The sequence below is a fragment of the Myotis nattereri genome, assembly GCF_964212035.1.
Source record: "Myotis nattereri genome assembly, chromosome: 8".
NCBI lineage: Eukaryota > Metazoa > Chordata > Mammalia > Chiroptera > Vespertilionidae > Myotis > Myotis nattereri.
The window spans coordinates 64,434,980-64,458,281 of NC_138083.1; the positions used below are offsets into that span (position 1 = coordinate 64,434,980).

The 23,302-nt window shown below is 40.7% G+C and overlaps 1 protein-coding gene across 5 annotated transcripts in view; it reads right to left on the bottom strand.

The window, feature by feature from the left end:
• PTPN2 (protein tyrosine phosphatase non-receptor type 2) overlaps window positions 1-23,302 on the bottom strand; it is a 66,463-nt gene that overhangs the window by 31,952 nt on the left and 11,209 nt on the right. For 4 of the 5 annotated variants that reach the window (XM_081096889.1, XM_081096888.1, XM_081096893.1 and 1 more), the window contains exons 2-3: window positions 16,873-16,963; window positions 309-409 (exon numbers count right to left, since the gene is read on the bottom strand). In XM_081096889.1, the coding sequence (XP_080953015.1) occupies window positions 309-409; window positions 16,873-16,963 (192 nt within the window). Of the gene's footprint in view, window positions 1-308; window positions 410-8,414; window positions 8,542-16,872; window positions 16,964-23,302 lie in introns of all 5 variants that reach the window. The other variant, XM_081096891.1, reaches the window with a different exon arrangement.

Consider the following 23,302-nt stretch of genomic DNA (forward strand, 5'->3'; position numbering starts at 1 on the left):
ATGTTTCTCTCTCATCAATGTTTCTGACTCTCTATCTCTCTCCCTTCTTCTCTGTGAAAAATCAAAATATATTTTAAAAAAAAATGTTTCCTTCACAGAATATATATTAAAATTAATTTTACTTTTATCTTAAATATACAAAGTTGTAAAACATCATAATTTCTATAACTCATTACATAACATAGCAACAGAAGAAACTGAAATAGCATTTCACTTCCAAAAGAAGTCAAACATACTTTTATCTATGTTTTAAAGTCGACAATCACAGAAACTGCAGTCAGTTATTTGCTCAACCTCACACCACTTGCCTGTGTTAAGATGTAACTCCTTTGTGCCTCTTCTATGTCCACTAAGCTGGCATTAATATAATCATTTTCAGCATTTTGCAGTTTAACACGACTGTGATCATCTGAAAAATAGAATAAGCCATAACTGTTATTTCAAACTTGTCATTTCCATTTTTAATTTTAATTTCTAGGTATCCTATCTAATAAAGACGGAATATGCAAATAGACCATCAGGCTGTCACAAAGATGGTGGCGCCCATAGCCACAAGATGGCGACGCCCAGTCCCCTCAGTCCCGCTGGGGGGGTGGCAGGTGCGCGGTGCGGCAGGACCCGTCCTCAGCCCCCCAGGGCCAGCCTGAGGCATAGGCAAGCCTCAGGTGTCAGCTGCCCAGCCGCTCAGGGCCACCCGAGGCTCAGGTAACCAGGGCCGGCCAAGGCTTGCACTACCGGCAGTGGCAGCAGCAGAGGTGTGATGGGGGCGTCGCCTCCCACCCCTGAGGGCTCTCAGACTGTGAGAGGGGGCAGGCCGGGCTGAGGGACACCCCCTCCAGTGCATTAATTTTCCTGCATTGGGCCTCTAGTTTATAAAGTGAAAGAGAAAGAGAACCCTAAAAATTCCACCAAAAAAACCTACTATAAATGATAAGTAAATTCAGTAAAGGAGCAAGGTATAAAATACTCAGAAATTGGTTGCATTTTTGTACATCAATAATGAACTATCAGAAAAGGCAACTAAGCAAAATTCCATTTACAAATGCATCAAAAAACAACCTATGAATAAATTTAACCAAGAAGGTAAAGAACTATATTCAAAAAATTATAAGATACTAAAGAAAGAAACTGGAGAAGATACAAATAAATGAAAGCATATACCGTGTTCATGGATTGGAAGAACTAACATTATTAAAATGTCCATACTACCCAAAACAATCTATAGATTCAATGCAATTCCTATCAAAATACCAGTGATGTATTTCACAGAACTAGAATAAATAATCCTAAAATTTATGTGGAACCACAAAAGACCTCTAATAGCCACATCAACCTTAAAGAAGGAAAATGAAGTTGGAGATATCATGCTACCAATATCAAACTGTAATACCAAGGCTATAGTAATCAAAACAACATGGTACTAGCATGAAAACAGACATATGGGTCAATGAAACAGAACAGAGAATGCAGAAATAAACCCATGCCTATATGGTCAATTAATATTTGACAAAGGAGACAAGCACATACAAAAGGATAAAAGACAATCTATTCAATAAATGGTGTTAGGAAAATTGGACAGATATATGACAAAAAAAAGTAAACCAGACCACCTTCTTATACCATATTAAGGATAAAGTAAAAACAAATTAAAGACAATGTTAAGGAGAACCAAGATGGCGGCATGGGTACATGCCAGTACTCGCCACCTCCCACAATTACATCAAAATTACAACTAAAATACAGAACAAATATCATTCAGAACTGCCTGAAATCTGGTTGAATGGAAATCCTACAACTAGAGAAGTAGAGAAAAATACATCGAGACTGGCAGGAGGGGTGGAGGCGAGGTACAGGCTGGTCTGACACCCACGATGACATTTTTTTAATCAGATGGGATATCTAGGCCAGGGGTCCTCAAACTTTTTAAACAGGGGTCCAGTTCACTGTCCCTCAGACCGTTGGAGGGCTGGACTGTAGTTTAAAAAAAAATTATGGACAAATTCCTATGCACACTGCACATATCTTATTTTGAAGTAAAAAAACAAAACAGGAACAAATACAATATTTGTATTTGCATGTGGCCCGCGGGCCGTAGTTTGAGGACCCCTGATCTAGGCTGTGGAGGGCCCAGTGAGAAGCAAGGGGTCCCAGCCCCACACCAAACCTACAGCCCAGGGTTCCAGAGCCAGGAAGAGAAGTCCCCAAGCTTTAAAAACCAGTGGGGATTGTGGCTGAGTAACAGAGGAGGAAGAGGAGGAGGAGGAGGAGGAGGAGGAGGAGGAGGAGGAGGAGGAGGAGGCGGCGGCGGCAGCAGCATGGAACAGGCTAACAAATCTCAGATGGAAGGGGAATGAGGGGGTGGGAAGAGATTAACCAAAGATCTTATATGCATACTAGAGGCCCATGTACCAGTGGGGTCCCTCGGCCTGGCCTGCAGGGATCAGGCCGAAACCAGCTCTCCAACATCCCCTGAGGGGTCCCGGATTGCGAGAGGGCGGTTCTCGGGTGACACACCCCAGAATCGGGCTCCCTCCTCTCTGGTTCCGGGTGCGTCACCGAAGTACCACACGTGCCAAGTAACCACAGCTCGGCAGCTCCTGCATTGAGCGTCTGCCTCCTGATGGTCAGTGTGCATCACAGCTACCAGTCATATGGTTGAACGGTCAGCCAGTCACTTAGGCGCATATATATATACTAGAGGCCCGGTACACGAATTCGTGCACCACTGGGGTCTCTCAGCCTGACCTGCGGGATAAAGCCAAAACCAGCTCTCCAACATCCCCCAAGGGGTCCCTGATTGCCAGAGGGTGCAGGCCAGGTCAAGGGACCCCACCAGTGCACGGTCAGGGCCGGGGAGGGACGAAGGAGGTTGGCCAGCCAGAGAGGGACCGTGGGAGGGCTCCAGGGCGTGTCTGGCAGGTCTTGCTCAGTCCCAATCGGCTGGACTCCAGCAGCAAGCTAACCTACCGGTTGGAGCGTCTGCCCCCTGGTGGTCAGTGCACATCATAGCAACTGGTAAACTGCCCCCTGGTGGTCAGTGGACAGCACAGTGAGAGACTGAGCAGCCTTAGCATTCATGAGACTATTAAGTTTGATTGGTTGAATGGCCAACCGGCCGACCAGCCAACCAGACACTTAGCATATTAGGCTTTTATTATATAGGGTATGCATTATCTGTAGACCCCGACAATAGAGTGGTGAAGGCCTTGAGTAGGACAGAAGCCAGGTGGAGAGAGGCAATGTGGGGGACATCTCTAATACACTCAACAATAAATATTTTTAAAAAGGCTTGATGTTAAGACTCGAAAGCATAAAATTCCTAAAAGAAAACACAGGCAGTAAAGTATCAGACATTTCTCTTAGGAATATTTTTTCTGATATATCTCTTCAAGCAAGGGAAACAAAAGAAAAAACAAATGGGATTACATCAAACAAAAATGTTTTTTGCACAGCAAATGAAACCATTAATAAAATGAAAAGACAACCTACTGAATGGGAAAAGATATTCACCAAAGAAAAGGGTTAATATCCAAAATTTATAAAGAACTCATATTACTCAACACCAAAAAAAATAACCAACACAAAAAACCAGTCGACCAAAGTATAAATAAAACACAGTAACAGGAATAAAGCACCTGCCTTCCCCTAAGTAAAAGGATCATTTAGATTCCTGGTGCTTACGACCTAATAGACCTACGTACAAAAATAAAAAAATAAAAACTGGCCTCAAATTGATGAGACTAGATTTCTATAGTACCTATATCATTTTCTTCATCCCTCAATGGGCCTGCATTCAGCTACTGTAATCCCACTTAACTGTTGGAAATACATTGCAAGTCCCCCCAGTGAATACCTGAAACTGTAGCTAGTACTGAACCTTATGTATATTTTTTTCCTATACATACCTATGATAAAGTTTAACTAATAAATAAGGCACAGTAAGAAATTAACAATACTACTAATAAAGTAGAACAATTACAACTATATACTATAATAAAAGTTATGTGAATATGATGTCTCTCTGAGGGCTACCTGGTGACTAAAGGGTGGAGAGCATCTTCAGTGTGGAGTCACTGGACAAAGGGATGAGCTCTGTCCAAGTGGAATGGAACAGATCGAATTGCATCAAGCTACTCAGGAGGGCGCACGATTTAAAACTTACGAATAGTTTTTTTTCTGGAATTGTCCATTTAATATTTTCAGACTAATATTTGGACCCTAGGTAACTAAAACCTCCAAGTAAAACTGTGCTGAAGCGGGGGACTATTGTATATTTAAGTTACTTTTAGCACTAAACTATATTTAATTAAATGCTAAAAATAATTGAAATACAATTGTAATATTCCAATTTTTTCAAAGATAACTAAAGGTGCATCATTATTTTGGTAGTATTACAGTAGTTCAGGTACATTTCTAGAAAGTTTTTAAAAGTAAAAACAATCACATAGATTTAGAATTTATGCCAATTTAAATATGTTGAGTACAAAACTTTACCTGGTATCATTTGAATGGAAAAAGAAGAAAAGCATAACACAAGGAGAGTAAGCACATGCATAAGAACAGAATTAACATTAATTTAGAAATCTAAATATACAACTGTCAGAAGCAGATAACTGAATTATAAACTGAATACATATTTGACCTTTAACTATCGAGGATAGCATATATTATAAGCTGCTTTCCTCAAAGAAATTAATACTAAATATATATTCTCTTTCCTACTTTAAACTAGAAAAACTGTTTACATTATGTCCATGTGAAAGAAAATATTATATGGTTTTAGTTTCACACATCAATTTATCTGAGATGTTTCTGCTGGACTGCACCCAAGATCTCTGTAAATATTACATGTCATTTGCCAACAGGAAAAACTTAGATCTTGTTATAGTAAATCACTTATACTAGTGTTCTCGGAAAGATGATGTCAGCAAGCACTTTTTTTTTAAGTCACTTTTTTTTAACAGTTTAATCACCCTTTAACTGTTATATTATGTGAGATAGCAAAAACGTCAGCTACCTAATTAATAAAAAATAAAGTCCATATATCTCCTAGATAACACGTATCAGGAGAATACATACTTTTAATCTCTAAAATTCAAGATTCACTAAACTATAACACCAAAGGAATGCACTGCCTCATGTTGTAATCACAGAAAGAACACAAACCCCAAAGGTTAATCATATCTATTGCACAACAACAAAAACAATTTGGCCAACAGAAGCAAGAATCCACAGAAACCGGAAGGTTCTCTCTAGGGTGCTAGGAATTTGGTTATGCTGCATGCCACCATCCCAGACACTCCCACAGCTTTGGAGGGGGAAAGCTCAAAGAAAGACCTTCAGCAGTCTATTTTTAAGTGCTTGACACCCTGCCTTCAGGACTCTGAACTAGAATCTACTGTTATTTTCCCTCTAGCTTTATAATCTACACCAGGTGTCACTCCAATTCATTAAAAACACCAGAATCACACACTGTTAAAACAGAGATCTAGACAAATGTCAGAAGAGAACAGGGTGAAGGAGTGAGGGAACTGGATAAAGGAAGGTGAGGGGATTAATTAAAGAGCATATATGCACAGCCCAAGGACACAGACAATAGTATGGTGACAGCCAAGGGCAGAGGATGTGGGCCCTGGGGGGAGGTAAACAAGGGTGTGTGTGGACAAGGGGGGGGGGGGGCGGGTATGAAGAACATCTGCAATAGTGTCAACAATAAAAAATTTAAATTAAAAAAAAGTACATATACTTTTTTTATGGGGACACCATCTGCTCTTAATTCTTGTCACTGAGTCATGAAGAAATGCAATACCCAATAAAACTGTGCTACATAAGTTGGATACAAATTAAACAAATGTCTGATGAAGATTCCGTCACCTCCCACCCTTGAACAGTTATGTTTTCTGAGAAATGGTTTCACCTGTCAAGAAATGACTAAACTCTAGCTGTGGCCTGAGCTGACAATACAGATTTGCTTCCTCTTTCAATACTGTCATAGTAAGTTTAAAAAAAAGTAACTAAAAAAGAAACCCCAAACCCTCCAGTTTCACCTAGTGTATAATTACTGTAAGAAACCTCTTTTTGGAAAGTCTATCATGTCAAATAGAATGGAGGATTCACATTCATCATTACTACCCTCAACAGGTTACACCATGGCAGGGGTCAAGAATAATTACCATAAAGTAAAAGGAGAAAACGTAAGTTTGTTTGACTTGAGACTACATATTTCCCATACTACATGGCCTCTCTTGGATACACCCAAGTTGGTTCTTTTACCACCTTATACTCATACCCTGAGCTCTTCCTTGGCATCACCTTTCATCCTGTTCTTCACCTCAGGTATGATTTCCACCTTCATCTATGTCACACAAACCTCACTTCCTTGAAGATCCAGCCCATGACCTATTTTCTGTTTTCTCTATACAGCCTCTGTGATGGAACCCCCACTGTGATGGTTCAATCTTTTTTTTAAAAGACCAAATAACAAAAATTTACTTGAAAAATCCCAAACCTGCCAGAAGTGGCACTTTCCAAGCCCTAAGCCGACCATCCTTACCAAGCTCCAAGGGACAATGAGTTCTCCCTACATGCCCCTGACCTCCACACCAAGCTTGCACACCCATACCTCAGGCCATGCTAGAGTATGCCAGTGTTCCCTTCTTCTAGGAGGCATTACAGCCCTGGCCAAAGAGCTGGGTGGTAGTGCTCTGGCATCACAGGAGATGATGGTGGCCAGAGCCCCTTACATAGATTGAGAAGAGATAATGAGGGAAAACACACCAAATAGGGCTTCCTGAAAAACCGCAACTTACCCCTTATACCAAAAAGTGGCTCCCATATAGAAAATCCTGCTTCCCAAATAGCACAAGAATCCATAGGAAAGAAAAAGACCAACAGCAAGGCTGGGCTGGTCGTATGGCAGAACTTTGATTTAGAAAAGCTAGGAAGAGTGTGAGCTATGCCCCTCTCTCTTCCTTGTCCAGCTGCCCAGAGCCTGCTCAGACACTGGCCCCAAGGGGGAATCTGAAAATAAGCAAAGCAAGGTCGTCTTTGGTTCTGAAACTTCTCCATTACAATGGCAAACACAGCCTCCAGAGTCCTACTTGGGCCTACCTGCATGGGGCAGGGTATTCGTTGTGAACCCAATTAAAGCCAATGCATAAGATAAGTAAAAAGGCTTTGGAGACCAAGCCACAAGAAATCCTATTACTACATTTATGAAACTAAAGCTGGGGAGCAGAGTGACAGGAGACACCCCTCAATCCATCCTTAACCTACGTGTCTATGGCCCCAGATGGTGGTCCCTTCTAGGCTGAGGAGTGGATGGTTTCAGGGCTGGGAAGAAAGGAAGGGATCCCTGAGCAGTAAGTTAGGTCAGGCAAATTCAGGATGATCTGTTCTTTGCATTTAATACTTTCAACACTCATAGAATTTTCAATCAACAAATATATTTTAGCAGCCAAGCAACAGGGACATAAAAATATAATTTGTTTAGAACTTTTTACAAGAAAAAATTATATTAAGTAATAACTTCCAGTACTTTATTGCATTGTGTTGTGGGAAGAAAGCTGACCAACTGATGCCTGCCTGAGTGAGCAGGCCTGGTGAGATGAGTAGGCTTTGCTACATAGGTAAAGGAAAGGATGAATTCCAGAAGGAGCACACATAAAGAGGAATAAAAGCAAATGGCAGATCATGAAGAATTGGCGAATTCAGGAAGGCTAAAGATCTGGGTAGATGAGGGAGGTCCCAAAACATGGTGAGGCCAGGCTCTGAAGGGAGGGCCTTATGTGTTGTGCCACAGGCACAAGCTTTAAAGAACTAACACAATGTAATTATTTTCTTGTAAAAAGTTCTGAACAAATTATGTTTTTATGTCCCTGTTGCTTGGCTGCTAAAATATATTTGTTAATTGAAAATTCTATGAGTGACTGATACAGGAGGAAGGCAACTTAAAACACTGATGCACTAACAGTTTAATCAAAGGGTGGAGTACTGAACCAAGCAGTGGCAGTGAGAATGAAAAGTTGCTAATGAAGCATTTCCCAGGTAAACACCATCCTGGACTTGCTAGTAAAGCATATGTTGTTTCAGAATCATCCTGTAGGTTCAATCTTTTCCAAATAGGTTAACTGTCTTTGATGACTTCAACCTCTTTCAATCCATCATGATTTCAAGTTCCTAAACTTCATAGAACAATGTCAATTGATTAAATTCTGTAGAAAGAATACCTGGGAAGCATCATTAATATAGTGTGGAACATGGGCAACTTTTCTCTTTGATAGATTGTATAAAATAAATTTCAGGTTAATATAATCAGGAAGCATCTCACCATTCTCCTAGAAACTCAGAATCTTTCCCTCTAGTAGATAGAGAGCCTAAAAAATTGAGGGTAGAGGGAGTTGAAAGAATGTTACTTTCCTTACATCCAAAAGTCCATGGACACCATACAATGTAGATAAAATATTTATTAAATTTCTTCTATGTTCCAGGCACTGTTTTAGTCACGTGGGACCCATTCATACACTTGTGGGGCTCACCTTCCTAAAAAGGGAGATAGTAATAAGCAAAACAATGATGTAAATCTAAGTAATAAATGCTATGAGAAAAATAAATAGTCAAGTTGTGCTGGGGAAGTGAGCAGGTTGCCATTGTAAATAGGGTGATCTCACTGAGACAGTGACATTTAAGCAAAGACTTGGAGGTCAATCATATGGATATTTTGGTCACGAGTGCTACAAACACATAGAAGAGTGAATGCCGTAAGGTGGGTACATATCTGATGTGTCTGAGGGATACAAAGAATGTGATTTGAGCCCAGTGAACAAAGGGAAGAGCAGCAACCTGCAATTTAGGTTCAGAGAGTTGAGAAATCCTGTACTGATGCATTAGTCTCATTTCATTAGTCTTACCTCCTAAATTTGACTATCAGAGAAAAGGGGGTTTTTACTTCCATTTTCTCATAGTACCTAGTACAGTGTCATAACAATTTAGGTTAGTAAGTGTTCAAACACTGTTTATATAATGAATTTCAGAAAATTTTCATAACAAATGTTAAGCTGTGGTAGAATTTTGTCAGAATGACAAATCACTATTAAATCATTCTGAAACATAAGCAGGAAATGAAACTGTTAACTGATTTTGAGAGTAAACTAATTCAGCAGGCAGAGAGAGAGAGAGAGAGAGAGAGAGAGAGAGAGATCAGAAAGCTTTAAGACTTTTTAGTATAGATTCTGAAATTCTGTGGTACAGATGAAAGAAAATGGGTGAGGGAAGGCCAAAGGGCCGTAAGATGTGTATTCTGATATCTACTCTGGCTCTACCAGCATATGTGACTACAGACCAGCTATGATTTATATTGAAAAGAATAAGCTACTACTTGAGAAACATTATTAGTATCCAAGCTCCTTAGACACTATAGTCTGTGATAACTGGGAATCCTGGGGTCTCAAGTTTTCTTGTCTGTAAGATAAAATGACCAGAAAGGACCAGTCCTCTATTATTTTTACTGACTGACCCTCATTAATACCCTAAAAATACTGAAAGGAGTTTTAGGGGGTAAAATAGGCAGGTTTAGGGAGTTTCAGAAATAAACAGGGTCCATGGGGGAGGAAGGCTTGGAGCCCATAGGTGAGGTTTGGAGCTGTCAGAAGGCATACATTCACAGAGAAGAAAAAAAAGAGGTGCCACAGGATAAGGGGAGAGGAAGACATGCATTCACAGAAGATAGGGAAAAGCCACAGGGCATGGGGAGAGAGAGGAAACAAACTTTCACAGAGGTCAGAGAAATGCTGACAGATGGGAGAAAGAGGAAAACAGATTTTCAGAGGAGATAGAGAATTCTACCACTGAAGGGGGAGGGGAAGAGGGGGCACTGCGTGGGTTTTGAGCTTTGGAGCTGATATTCTACCAATTGGAAGGCAACATCAAGTAACAAAGAACTGCAGCTTTTAGAAACCTTAGAAAAAAGGAGCTTAGTGGGTCCCCCTTTCGGACCCCCCCCCCCCTCCACGTGGGAGTCTGTACTTGTTTCCAACAAATTTCCACCCTTTTCATCTACCACCCTTTGTCTGTGGCTTCATTCTTCAAATCCACCCAGACAAGAACCTGGGAAAGAAACCACCTGCTCAGGAAAAACCACCCGACTCGGTATCAAGTGTAAAACTCCGTGAAAAGTCCTATAATATCTTAAAAATCTACAGGAATTTAAAATTTTTACTTCATTATGTATCTGTATGTATTATAATATATAGACAACCAACCTCCCGCCTCCCCAATTCTGAGTATATCTGATGGTCCTGGAAGGTGCACCAGGTTTCCTCTGACTTTAAGTACCTTCCCTGCACACACTGTTCCTCCACCCTCCAGTCCCAAGTGCAAGTGCTCTGCAGCAGAGCTTCCCAAGTAATGAGCTGGGCTGCACTAGGGGCCTATGTTAAAAAGATGCTTACTGCCCTGACCAGTTTGGCTCAGTAGATAAAGCGTCGGCCTGTAAACTGAAGGGTCCTGGGTTCAATTCCAATCAAGGGCATGTACGTTGGTTGTGGGCACATCCCGGGGGGGGCGGGGGGGGGGGAGAGGCGGGAGGGGGGGTGCAGGAGGCAGCTGGTCGATGTTTCTCTCTCATTGATGTTTCTAATTCTCTATCCCTCCCCCTTCCTCTCTGTAAAAAATCAATAAAATATATATATTTTTAAAAAAGATGCTTACTGCTATGGCAACATTTTGATCCACTTAGCCCCTGGGGCGGCAGCAGGCTCCACCCATTTGCAGCCTTCATTGTTAGGGTTAATTACTTTGTAGCTGGAGACCCTGTCATGTTCACCATATATTCCCATTACCTAGCCCAGTGCCCTTGCCCATCAAATTCAGAAACCTAGAAAGCCTCTGGTATAACCCATAGACCTTATTCCAATATTCTTTTTTACACGCACTCATTTGTGTGTGTGCAGTTGTTGCAATTTTATCACATACTAGTATGTAGACCAGGGGTGGGCCAACTTTTTGACTCGAGGGCCACAAAGGGTTCTTAAACTGGACCAGAGGGCCGGAACAAAAGCATGGATGGAGTGTTTGTGTGAACTAATATAAATTCAAAGTAAACATCATTACATAAAAGGGTACAGTCTTTTTTTGTTTGTTTTATTCATTTCAAACGGGCCGGATCCAGCCCGCAGGCCGTAGTTTGCCCACGGCTGATGTAGACTCATGTAACCACCACAGTCAAGTCCACGTTTTATCACCACAAAGATCCTCTGTGCAACCCCTTTAGAGTCATGTTCTCCATCTCTACAATTTTATCATTTCAAGAATGCTATACGAATGAATCACACAGTATGTAAGCATTTGAGATTGGATGTTTTTACACAGCATGAGTCCTCTGAGATCTATCCAAGTTGTTGCATGTATCAATAGTTCATTCATTGAGCACTGAGTGGTAGCCTATGTTATGAATATACCAGTTTGTTAACCTCTTGCCCACTGAAGGACATCTGAATTGTCTCCAATTTGGGGCTATCACAAATAAATCTGTATGCTTTCTGTGTAGACATAAGATTGCAATTCACTGTGATAAACATCCAAGAGTGAGCCCTGGCTGGTGTGGCTCAGTTGAATGTCAACCCATGCAACGAGATGTCACTGGTTTGATTCCAGGTTGGAGCACATACACAGGTTGCAGGCTCAATCCACTGTCATGTGGAGGGCATGCAAGAGGCAGCCTATAAATGTTGCTCTCTCTCTTTCAAAAATAAAAAATGTCCATGAGTGCAATTGTTGGGTTATATAAGGTAAATCTATGTTTAGTTTTTTAAGACACTGCCAAACTATTTTCCAGAGAGGCCACATCATTTTATGTTCTGACTAGCCTTGCATGAGATCCAGTTTCTCTGCTTTCTCAGATCCTTGTATGAATATTGTAGTCCCATTACTTTTCGCTGTTCTAGAAGGTGTGTAGTGATCTCTCATTGCCAAGGCTTTCATTTGCATTTCCCTAGAGGTCAAGAATATTTCCTTAGAGGAGAAACCAAGATGGCGGCATAGATAAACACCTGAAATTGCTGCCGCGAACAACCACTTCAAAAGTACAACTAAAAGACAAAACAGACATCATCCAGAACCACAGGAAGGCTGGCTGAGTGGAAATTCTACAACTAGAAGGAAAAAGAAAAGCACACTGAGACTCAGAGGAGGTGCAGAAGTAAAGTGCAGATGTACAGAGGCTCAAGCGCACGTGGAAAGGGGCTGGCAACGGAGGACGCCAGTGTCTTTTGCAATCGGGAGCGAGGCACAAGCTTCCGTCGGCCCTGACTCCAGTTCTGGGTGAGTCTCTGGGGATTCGGACTCATATGGGGAGAAACTGGACTGTCTGGCAGCGGCGGAACTCGAGGGCAGCTTTCTCTCAGAGGTGCTTGCAGCGATTACCAGGACACTGAGACCCAGGACCTCTTAGGGCAGGGCTGAGGATCAGCCATAGCTGTTTGCTCCGCCCTGTTGATTCCCTGAGACCCCGCCCCACCCAAGCTGTGTACACAGGGTTTTGCATATGAATGCCCTGGACCTTTGCAATCTGAAAATTACCTAACAAACTGCAGCTGGGTCAGAGAGACCCAGCACATCCAAAAGAAGGCCCAAGGCCCCACAGCAGCTTGCATTGCTTCACAGCTGGGCCTCATCTGGGCACCTCTAAAACCCAAACAAGGAAGAGGAACCTGCAGATCTCTCCATAGCTCCTGCTGGGTAGCCTCAGGCAGAGGCTAAACTGACACCTCCTTAGAGCCAGTGTACCCAGTGGTCAGAGTGGGACCATCCAGATTACAACTCCTCAGATCCATAAGGGACACACTCAGGGGGCAGACTCAGTGAGCACATAAGCCCCACTGAAGCAAGTCTTGCCCCATAAGGGTGTCTTCAGCACAGAAGTTCTCCCATTGTCGACACAGCTGATTCTCACAGACAATTGGCCTGGAGGTCAATTCCTCCCAGTGATACCTACAACAATCAAGGCTTAACTACAACAAGACTGTGCAAACAGCCCACAAAGGGGTGCACCAAGAGTGTCCACCCCAGGTAATTGAGAAGGCTGAGCCACTGGGCCCTATAGGACACCTAGCACAGAAAGCCACTCTATCAACACAAGGAAGCATAAAAAAATGCGGAGACAAAGAAACAGATCACAAATGACAGAGATGGAGGAAAGCAAACTATTGGATATAAAGTTCAAAACCACACTTTTAAGGTTTTTTAAGAATTTTCTAGAAACCGCCGACAAATTTAGTGAGACCCTCAAGGATATGAAAAAGGACCAACTAGAAATTAAGCATACACTGACTGAAATAAAGAATAATACACAGAGATCCAACAGCAGACAAGAGGATCCCAAGAATCAAGAATCAAATACGAAGAAGTAAAAAACACCCAACCAGAAAAGTAAAAAGCAAAAAGTGTCCAAAAATATGAAGATAGTGTAAGGAGCCTCTGGGACAACTTCAAGCATCCCAACATCCGAATTATAGGGGTGCCAGAAGAAGAGAGAGAGCAAGATATTGAAAACCTATTTGAAGAAATAATGACAGAAAACTTCCCCTACCTGGTGAAAGAAATAGACTTACAAGTCCAGGAAACACAGAGAACCCCAAACAAAAGGAATCCAAAGAGGACCACACCAAGACACATCATAATTAAAATGCCAAGAGCAAAAGACAAAGAGAGAATCTTAAAAGCAGCAAGAAAAAGACAGTCAGTTACCTACAAGGGAGTACCCATACGACTGTCAGCTGATTTCTCAACAGAAACCATGCAGGCCAGAAGGGAATGTAAAGAAATATTCAAAGAGATGAATAGCAAGAACCTACAACCAAGATTACTTTATCCAGCAAAGCTATCATTCAGAATTGAAGGTCAGATAAAGAGCTTCACTGATAAGAAAAAGATAAAGGAGTTCATCACCACCAAACCAGTATTATATGAAATGCTGAAAGGTATTCTTTAAGAAGAGGAAGAAGAAAAAGGTAAAGATAAAAATTATGAACAGCAAATACATATCTATCAACAAGTGACTCTAAAAATCAAGTGAATAAAAAATCTGATGAACAGAGTAAACTGGTGAATGTAATAGAATCAGGGGCATAGAAAGGGAGTGGACTGACAAATCTCAAGGGGGATTGGGGTGTGGGGGGTGTGGGAAGAGACTGGGCAAAAATCGTGCACCTATGGATGAGGACAGTGGAGGGGGAAGGGCAGAGGGTGGGGTGGGAACTGGGTGGAGGGGAGCTATGGGGGGGGGGGAAGAGGAACAACTGTAATAATCTGAACAATAAAGATTTATTTTTTAAAAAAGGAATATTTCCTTAATGGTTAATAATGTTTTTCACATGATTATGTGCTTATCTACCATCTGTATTCATAATCTTTTACCCATTTCCTAATTGACTGTTTTGGTTTTTTAAAAAATACATTTTATTGATTTTTTACGGAGAGGAAGGGAGAGGGATAGAGAGTTAGAAACATCGATGAGAGAGAAACATGGATAAGCTGCCTCCTGCACACCTCCTACTGGGGATTGCCCGCAACCAAGGTACATGCCCTTGACTGGAATCGAACCCGGAACCCTTCAGACTGCAGGCCGACGCTCTATCCACTGAGTCAAACCGGTTAGGGCTTGACTGTTTTTCATTGTTCAATTTTGAGAGCTCTGTATATATTCTAGATATGAGTTCCTGGTGGTTTATAAATATTTTCTCCCAGTCTGTCATTGTCTTTTCGTCCTCTTAAAGGGTCTTTCACAGACCAAAGGTGCTGGGGGCCAGCCCCAGCGGGTCCAGGGTTTCCCAAAGGTGTGGACGGAGTCAGCGAAGAATGTTTTACACGGAGACAGCGTTCAAAACTCTCTAGCTTTCCTTAGTCTCCGTGGATCTTCCCTGTGCCTGGCTGAGGCCACAGAGAGAGAGAGAGATCCCAAGGCAAGCTGAGCCTTTATTTTATAGTGAGAGGTAAACAAGGTAGTGGTTTCCAAAGTTACACTGTTCTTGTGAGTTTCACTTGTTTTGACCATGGTTATACTTCCTGCACTTCCTCAGCCCATTAGCTTCCCAGATAAGATCTAGGGAGCATCATAAGGTCAAGCCTAATTATGCTAAGAGACTGTGCCCTCTAAGCCCACAGGTCAGTTCGAGGCTTAACCCTATATCAGCTCCCTACACAAAGGTTTTAATTTGGGCTTAGTCCAATTTATTGATCTTTTTCTTTTCTGGATTGTGCTTTTGGTATCATGTTAAGAACTCCACCTGGTGTTATGTCCTGAATTTTCTATTGTCTTCAAAACATTTTATACAGGGGCCCAGCTGGTCTGGCTCCATGGTTGAGTGTAGACATATGAACCAGGAGTCACAGTTCGATTCCCAGGCAGGGCATTTGCCCAGGTCTACAGGCTCAGTCCCCAGTGTCGGGTAGGCAGGAAGCAGCAGATCAATGATTCTCTCTCATCACTGATGTTTCTATCTTTCTATCCCTTTCTCTCTGAAATCAATAAAAATATATACGTTTTATCCAGGGATAGGCAAAAGTAGGTTTATAGTTGTGAATATGTGGAACACAGAGTTTCTTATATGACTGCTTAATTATTTGTACAAACGCAAACCTACTTTTGCCCACCCCTGTACTTTACAGTTTACGACCAACTTTAAAATGTTTTTATTTATTTTTAGAGAGAGAGGAAAGAGGGAGAGAGACAGAACATTGATGAGAGATAAACATCAACAGATGAGAGAGAAACATCAACATAGATCGGCTACTGCCTGCACGGCCCCGACCAGGGATCGAGACTGTAACCTGGGCAGGTGCCCTGACCAGGAATCGAACCAGTGACATCCTGGTACATAGGTTGATGCTCAACCACTGAGCCACACTGGCCAGGCACTTTTAAGTTAATTCTTATGGTGTGAGATTCATTTTTCCCCTCTAGATGTCCAAATACTCCAGTACCAACTGTTGAAAAGATTATCCTTCAATTAAATTGCTTGGCACCTGTCAAAAATCAGTTCACCAAATTATGAGTCTTATTTTTGGGTTCTCTATTCTGTTTAACCAATCTATGCCTCTATTCTTCTACCAATACCTTATCTTGATAACTGTAGTTATAAATGCAGATAACCCTGGAAGAATGCTGAAGTTAGAGGCACTGACACCCCCCCCCCCCCCCGAGAAAGAGACATATCGATTGGTTGCCTCCCGCACACATCCTGACCAGGGCAGTTGTTTTAAAAGTTTTCCACAAAAAATACACACTACTTTTGTAGTTTGAGGGGAAAGAAACTACACCAATAAATATTTTAAGTAATACCAATAAAGTATACGAAATAATATGAAAAGGAAGTATACATGTGTATACACATACACACAATAAGGTTACATTTTAAAGAAAGAAAAATTATGCATAAGAAAAAAAGATTGGTAGGAGATACATCAAAATAATGGTGGCTGCGTGGACGAAATAATTATGGGCAATTTTCCCTCTAAGAACATGTATTATGTTAATATTAAAAAAATTACTATCCATCCGGTGTGGCTCAGTGGTTCAGTGTTGAGCCAGGACTAAGAGGTCACCGGTTTGATTCCTCCTTGTCAGTGCACAAGCTGGGGTTGCAGGCTCAATCCCCAGTAGGGGGTGTGCAGTAGGCAGCCAATTGATGTCTCTCATTGATGTTTCTAATCTCTCTATCCCTCTCCCTTCCTCTTTCTCTAAAAATCAATAAAAATATATATATTTTAAAAATTACTGTACTTATCAACCCTGACCAAACCTTCTTTTTCACTGGTTCCTGCCTCCCGAAACAAACCAACAAACATAAATATGCACACAAACCCACAGATACTTACATGGGCTTACATCTCTGTATCTGTTTCGATTTCTGTTTTCTGGAAACTTGGCCACTCTATGAGGATAGTCATGGGACTCATTTCGAATTTCCTTAAAATAACAAAAATATATTTTAATATTCTTCTTAAATTTTATATAGCAAAACAGATACTTTCCCAGCCAGGACAAAATAACACTTATTGAACACTTGTAATATGCCAAGTACTATGCAAAACACACTATATACATTATCTCATTCAATTCTCACAATACCAATGCAAGGGATGATTTGAGAGGCTAAACAACCCACCAAGGGTCCCAAAGCTAGTAAGTGGCAGACCCAAGGACTGAACCAAGGTCCTTCAGGCACCAAAGTCTTTGCTCTTGATATACTTATTTACTGTCATGCTATATTCAACACCTATAAGGCAACATTAAACATTTTATGTCACACAGAATTAATGCACTGAGGTACCTAAGATTACATGATATTCAAATTTCTGACTAAACTCTCTTAATATTATCTATCTATTTTTCAAAGTTTCTATCTTAAAATTATAAACTATTTTTTATCTTCATGTCATATAACTTTAACTTTATTTTGAGTCCAGAAATAGCCTCAAATTTTATTTCTGGAGCCATAAATGATTAGCAACACCACTAAGCCTGAGGCACATTTTAGGACCCTTGTGGTTCTCTGTATTCTACTATGGAAGAAATTCTGTAAGGTTATGCCTGCATTAGGGGCAGCTACTTGTATTCAACATCAGTTTTTTTCTTTCATATGAAATACTAGAAGCCTGGTACACGAAATTCGTGCATTGGGGGGGAGGGGTGTCTCAGCCCAGCCTGCGCCCTCTTGCAGTTTGGGAGCCCTTGAGGGATGTCCTACTGATGGCTTAGGCTCGCTCCCCATGGGCAGTCAGACATCAGCACTACCATGGAGGCGGGAGAGGCTCCTGCCACTGCTGCTGCACTCGCCAGCTATGAGCCCAGCTTCTGGCTGAGCGGCACTCCCCCTGTGGGAGTGCACTGACCACCAGGGGGCAGCTCCTGTGTTGAATGTCTGCCCACCTAGTTTGGTCAGTTTGCATATTAGCCTTTTATTATATAGGATAATTCTAAGAATTCAGGTAAAAACAGAAACATACCAGAAAAAAGTATGCATTACAGCAAAATTTAATTTGGGCTTTTTTTTTTTTCACACTAACACATGTGAGAAAAAGCATTTTAAAAGTCAGACACCAGATAGTTCTAGAAATTAAGCACAAATAAATTATTCAAGTAATTTCTTGATGAACATCCTTACTCTGGGTTCCCTTGCCTGCCACGACCGCTACCAGCTCTAAAACAGTTAACTTTTTAGTTCATGTTTTTATTCATTGTGCCTTCCAAGATGCAAGAGAAGGGAATACAGATCCATTCTCAATTGGAGAAATCTCAGTCACATTGTGCAAAGAGCACATGTGATACAAAATATGTTGGTACAGCCATTTTGGAAAATGCATTTTCCCACACAGAAAAACAGAAACATACACACTGTACACACACTTTACAACTGTTGCTGTTGACTTCTTAAATGCTACTGTCACATTCAGCAATCTTGCTGAGCTCTCTAGTATTTTGTAGCTGGCTCTGAATTTCTCTGTATCAGTAGTGTAATTCTGTCTCTCCCTTATACTTCATATTTCTTCATACCTTTTGTTTCTTCTTTTTTTTTTAAATTCTAATTCCACTGGTTAGGATCTCCTATTTATAATCAAATGGAAATACCGCCCCCGCGCCCCCCCCCCCCCCCAATTTTGAATGCATTGCTTCTAAGGTTTAAGCACTAAGTGTAATACTTCTTTAGGTTTCTGGTGGAATGAAGTTGGATCTTTACCATAAACCATACACAAAAACTAATTAAAAATGGATCAAAGACCTAAATGTAAGACCTGAAACTATAAAACTCTTAAAAAAAAACACAGGGTTTAAAAGTTTTCATGATCTTGGATTTGGCAATGATTTCTCAAATTAAGACACTAAAAGCATAGGCAACAACAAAAAAATAGACCATGACCTTGGATTTGACAATGGTTGCTTTTTTTTTTTTTTTATTTCAGAGAGGAAGAGAGAGAGAGAGAAACATCAATGATGAGAGAGAATCATTGATCGGCTGCCTCCTGCACGCCCCACACTGGGGATGGAGCCCGTAACCCAGGCATGTGCTCTTGACTGGAATTAAACCCGGGACCCTTCATTCCACAGGCCGACGCTCTATTCACTGAGCCAAACTGGCCAGGGCAGCAATGGTTTCTTAAATTATGACACCAAAAGCGCAGATGACACAAGAAAAATAAATTAAACTTCATCAAAATTAAGAATTTTTGCACATCAAATAACACTATAGAGTGAAAAGATAACCCACATATTGGGGGGAAAATATTTGCATATCATATATCTAACAAACCATTAATAACCAGAATAAAGAACTTCTACAATTCAAAAACAAAAGGACAATGAATTAAAAAATAGGCAAAGACATTTATTAGAATGACCAAAATCCAGAATACTGACAACACCCAATACTGACAAGAATGAGGAATAATAGTAACTCTCATTCATTGCTGGTGGTGATATAAAATGTTACAGCCACTTTGAAGACAGTTTGGTGGTTTCTTACAAAACTAAACATACTCTTACCATATAATCCAGCAATCGTGCTCCTTGGTATTTACCCAAAGAAGCTGAAAAGTTATGTCCACACAAAAGCCTGCACACGGATGTTTATAGCAGCTGTATTAATAACTGCCCAAGCTTGGAAGTAACCAAGGTATCCTTCAGTAGAGGAATGGATAAATAGTCTGTGGTACATGCAGACAAAATATTGTTCAGTGCTAAAAAAGAAATAAGCTATCAAGCCATGCAGATATTAAAGAACCTTAAATGCATATTTACTAAGTAAAATAAGCCAATGTGAAAAGGCTACATACTGTATGATTCCAACTATATGACATTCTGGAAAAGGCAAATATATGAAGACAATTAAAAGATCAGCTGCCAGGATTTGGGGCTGGTAGGGAGGAATTAATAGGCAGATTACAGAGGATTTTTAGGGCAGTGAAAATACTCTGTATGATGCCATAATGATGGATATGTGTACATTGTCCAAACCTACAGAATGTATGCCACCAAGAGATAACCCTAAAGTAAATTATGTACTTTGAGTGATTATAACATGTCAATGTAGGTTCATCAATTTTAACAAATGGACCATTCTGGTGGGGGGTTCTGATAATGGGGGAGGTTATGCATGTGTAGAGGCAGGGAAATCTCTGTATCTTCCCCTCAATTTTGCTGTGAACCTATAATTGCTCAAAAAAAAAGTCTTAATTGAAGAAAAAAAAAAAGGCAAATGACTTGAACAGACATTTCCCCAAAGATATACAAATGGTCAATAAGCACATGAAAAAGATGCTCAACATCCTTAGTCATTAGGGAAATGCAAATCTAAACCACAACGAGACCAATTCATACCTACTAACATGACTATAATTTTAAAAATGGAAAGTAACAAATGTTAGTGAGGATGTGATGAAATAGAAATCCTTACACATTGTTGGTTGGAATGTAAAATGTTGCAGCCACTATGGAAAACAGTTTAGCAGTTCCTCAAAAAGCTACACACAGAATTACCAAATTATCCAGCAATACGGGGAGAAGGACACATATGGAATACCTTGGTCAATAAAGAAAAAAATTATAAAAAAAACTGAATAGATGGAGGAATAGGGAAACAGGCACTTTCTTAAACTACTAATGGAAGTATATGTACATTACAACTTCTTTGGAAGGTTATTCATTACAGCACTGTTTATAATTGCTAATGGATATAAAAAATAACCTACATATCCATTATAACGAGTGGTTTAATAATGAATTCTATTTAACTGTTAAAATGAACACAAGGTGCAAAACTAGGGGTGGGCTAGGTAGAGGGAGGAGAAAGGGAGACAAGCAGGGGACAGCTTATATGGGTATAAAGTATCTCTGGGAAGACAGACAAGAAAACTGGTTATAGTGATTGCCTGTAGAAAAGGAACTAGGGAGAACAGAGACAGTGACTTACTTTTCCACTATATACCCTTCTGTACTGTTTTCATTTTTGCCATGTTCATATCATCCTAACCAAATTATTTACTTATTTATTTCTCAAAACACAGACTCTAAAATTTGCCCTGACTGGGTGGCTCAGTTGGTTGGAGCATCGTTCCACACACCAAAATGATGGGGGCTCAATTCCTGGTTAAGGCACATACCTAGGTTGTGGGTTTGATCCCATCAGGGTGCGTGCAAGGAGGCAGCGGATTGGTGTTTCTCTCTCACATTGATGTTCCTCTCTCTCTCCCTCTCTCTCTCTCTCTTCAATAAAAAGAATATCCTCAGGTGAGGATAAAACAACAACAAAAATAGACTCTAAAATTAAGTACTGGCCTCCTACCTAGACATACCACTTGACTGCAGTATAAACTTGAAAACCTGAGTCTCAGGGTTCTCATTTGTAGCCACCTCTTAGAGAATCCACATAAAGTATACAGCATGTACCTAATACAAAGTAGGAACTCAATCAAGATTAGTATATTATTCTTGTTAAACTCTCTTCCTCAAAGAAAGGAACTTATTCCATCAGGAATCTTATCTCCCAACCAGTGAAAGGTCGTAACAAATCTATAATAATAAAGGGGTAATATGCTAATTAGACCCGACAGCCTAACGACCTTCCAGATGTCCTTCCAGACGGAGCCAGGGCTGTGAGGGCTGAGCCCCTTGCACGAATTTCATGCATTGAGCCTCTAGTCTAAAGTAATAGTTTTGGAAGAATACAGGATATTTAGCTTCATACTTGATTGTCCCTCCACAATATTTTTAGACGGGGTATATGCACAAACATTTGACTAATGAAAGAAAGTGAACAATGCCCTGGCTGGAGTGGCTCAGTTGGTTGGAGCGTCATCCAGTGCACCAAAAAGGTGGCCAGTTTGATTCCTAGTCAGGGCACATACACAGATTGTGGGTTCAATCTGGTTGCAGTGCATTAGGGAAGCAAACAATCGATGTTTCTCATGCATGATGTTTCTCTCTGTCTCTCTCTGTCTCTCTCTCTCTCTCTCAAATCTATATATATAATAGAGAAATATGCTAATTAACTGGGACACTGTAACGGGATGACTGGACAGGAGGAGGCTGCATGTGCAGCGTCGAGAGCGGGGCGGCAGGGGCCTCAGCGCGCCTGCACTGGGGGAGGGCCTGATCAGCAGTAGCCATGGCTGCTTCAAGGGCCAGAGAGGGAGGCAGGGCGGGACCAGCAGCGGTTGCGGCTGCTGTGGGGCCCAGGGAGCAAGGTAGGGCCGGCCCTGCGACTCAAGGGTGGGCAGCGCCGCACCATTTCGAATTGTGTGCTGGGCTCCTAGTTAATAAATAAAAATAAAGAAATAATAATAAAAGTGAATACTTTACTATCACATAATTCAGGATTCACTTAGGGACCTTAAATACAAAAAAAGAAATTTAGGTATGTTCTCCCATAAATAGAAAATCTATCGATTTGGGATTATCTTTAAAGTCCCTGTTTTTTCTTATTTTATGAAAAATTAATAGATTGCTCTTTTCCAATTTCCTAATTCTTATTAGTTGTTCCATCACAACAGTTCAAGGCAGAGCACTCCACAGTACAAGGGCATAAAGTTTTTTGTGCACTATATAGAACAAAGATATGTACCAAGTTCAAAAATATTATTTAATAAAATATTATGAAATAACTATTTCACCCTAACAATGATGGAAATTAAGTTACAGCAACAGAAAAAAAAAAAAAGTTACAGCAACAGAGATTTAAAAAATAAAAACTTTCAGCCCAAACCGGTTTGGCTCAGTGGATAGAGTGTTGGCCTGAGGACTGAAGGGTCCCAGGTTCGATTCTGGTCAAGGACATGCATCTTGGTTGCAGGCACATCCCCAGTAGGGAGTGTGCAGGAGACAGCTAATTAATGTTTCTCACTCATCGATGTTTCTAACTATCCCTCTCCCTTCCTCTCTGTAGAAAAATCAATAAAATGTCTTTAAAAAATAAAAACTTTCAGATTTGAAATGTGAACCTGTTTAGTAACTTCACTGGTTAAAACATAAATCATCACAGAAGCAATTCCTATCGTCATGGAGTGACTACAATTTTCTAAGGTTACCCCAGCGTACCATCCCTTGACTAGGAATAGAGTGGTACACACTCTAGGAGCCATACGACCTTACTCCAACCCACTTAAGGAATTCCTAGAAGTACTATTAAGTAAACTGTTAAGAGGAACTGATAGCTTTCAGAGTATAAAACTGTTCAAATACAGTGAAAGAAGAAATAAAATAATTCAGTATGAGATTTTTCTGCAGAGGAATGAAAGCAGTTTAAATTAAAGT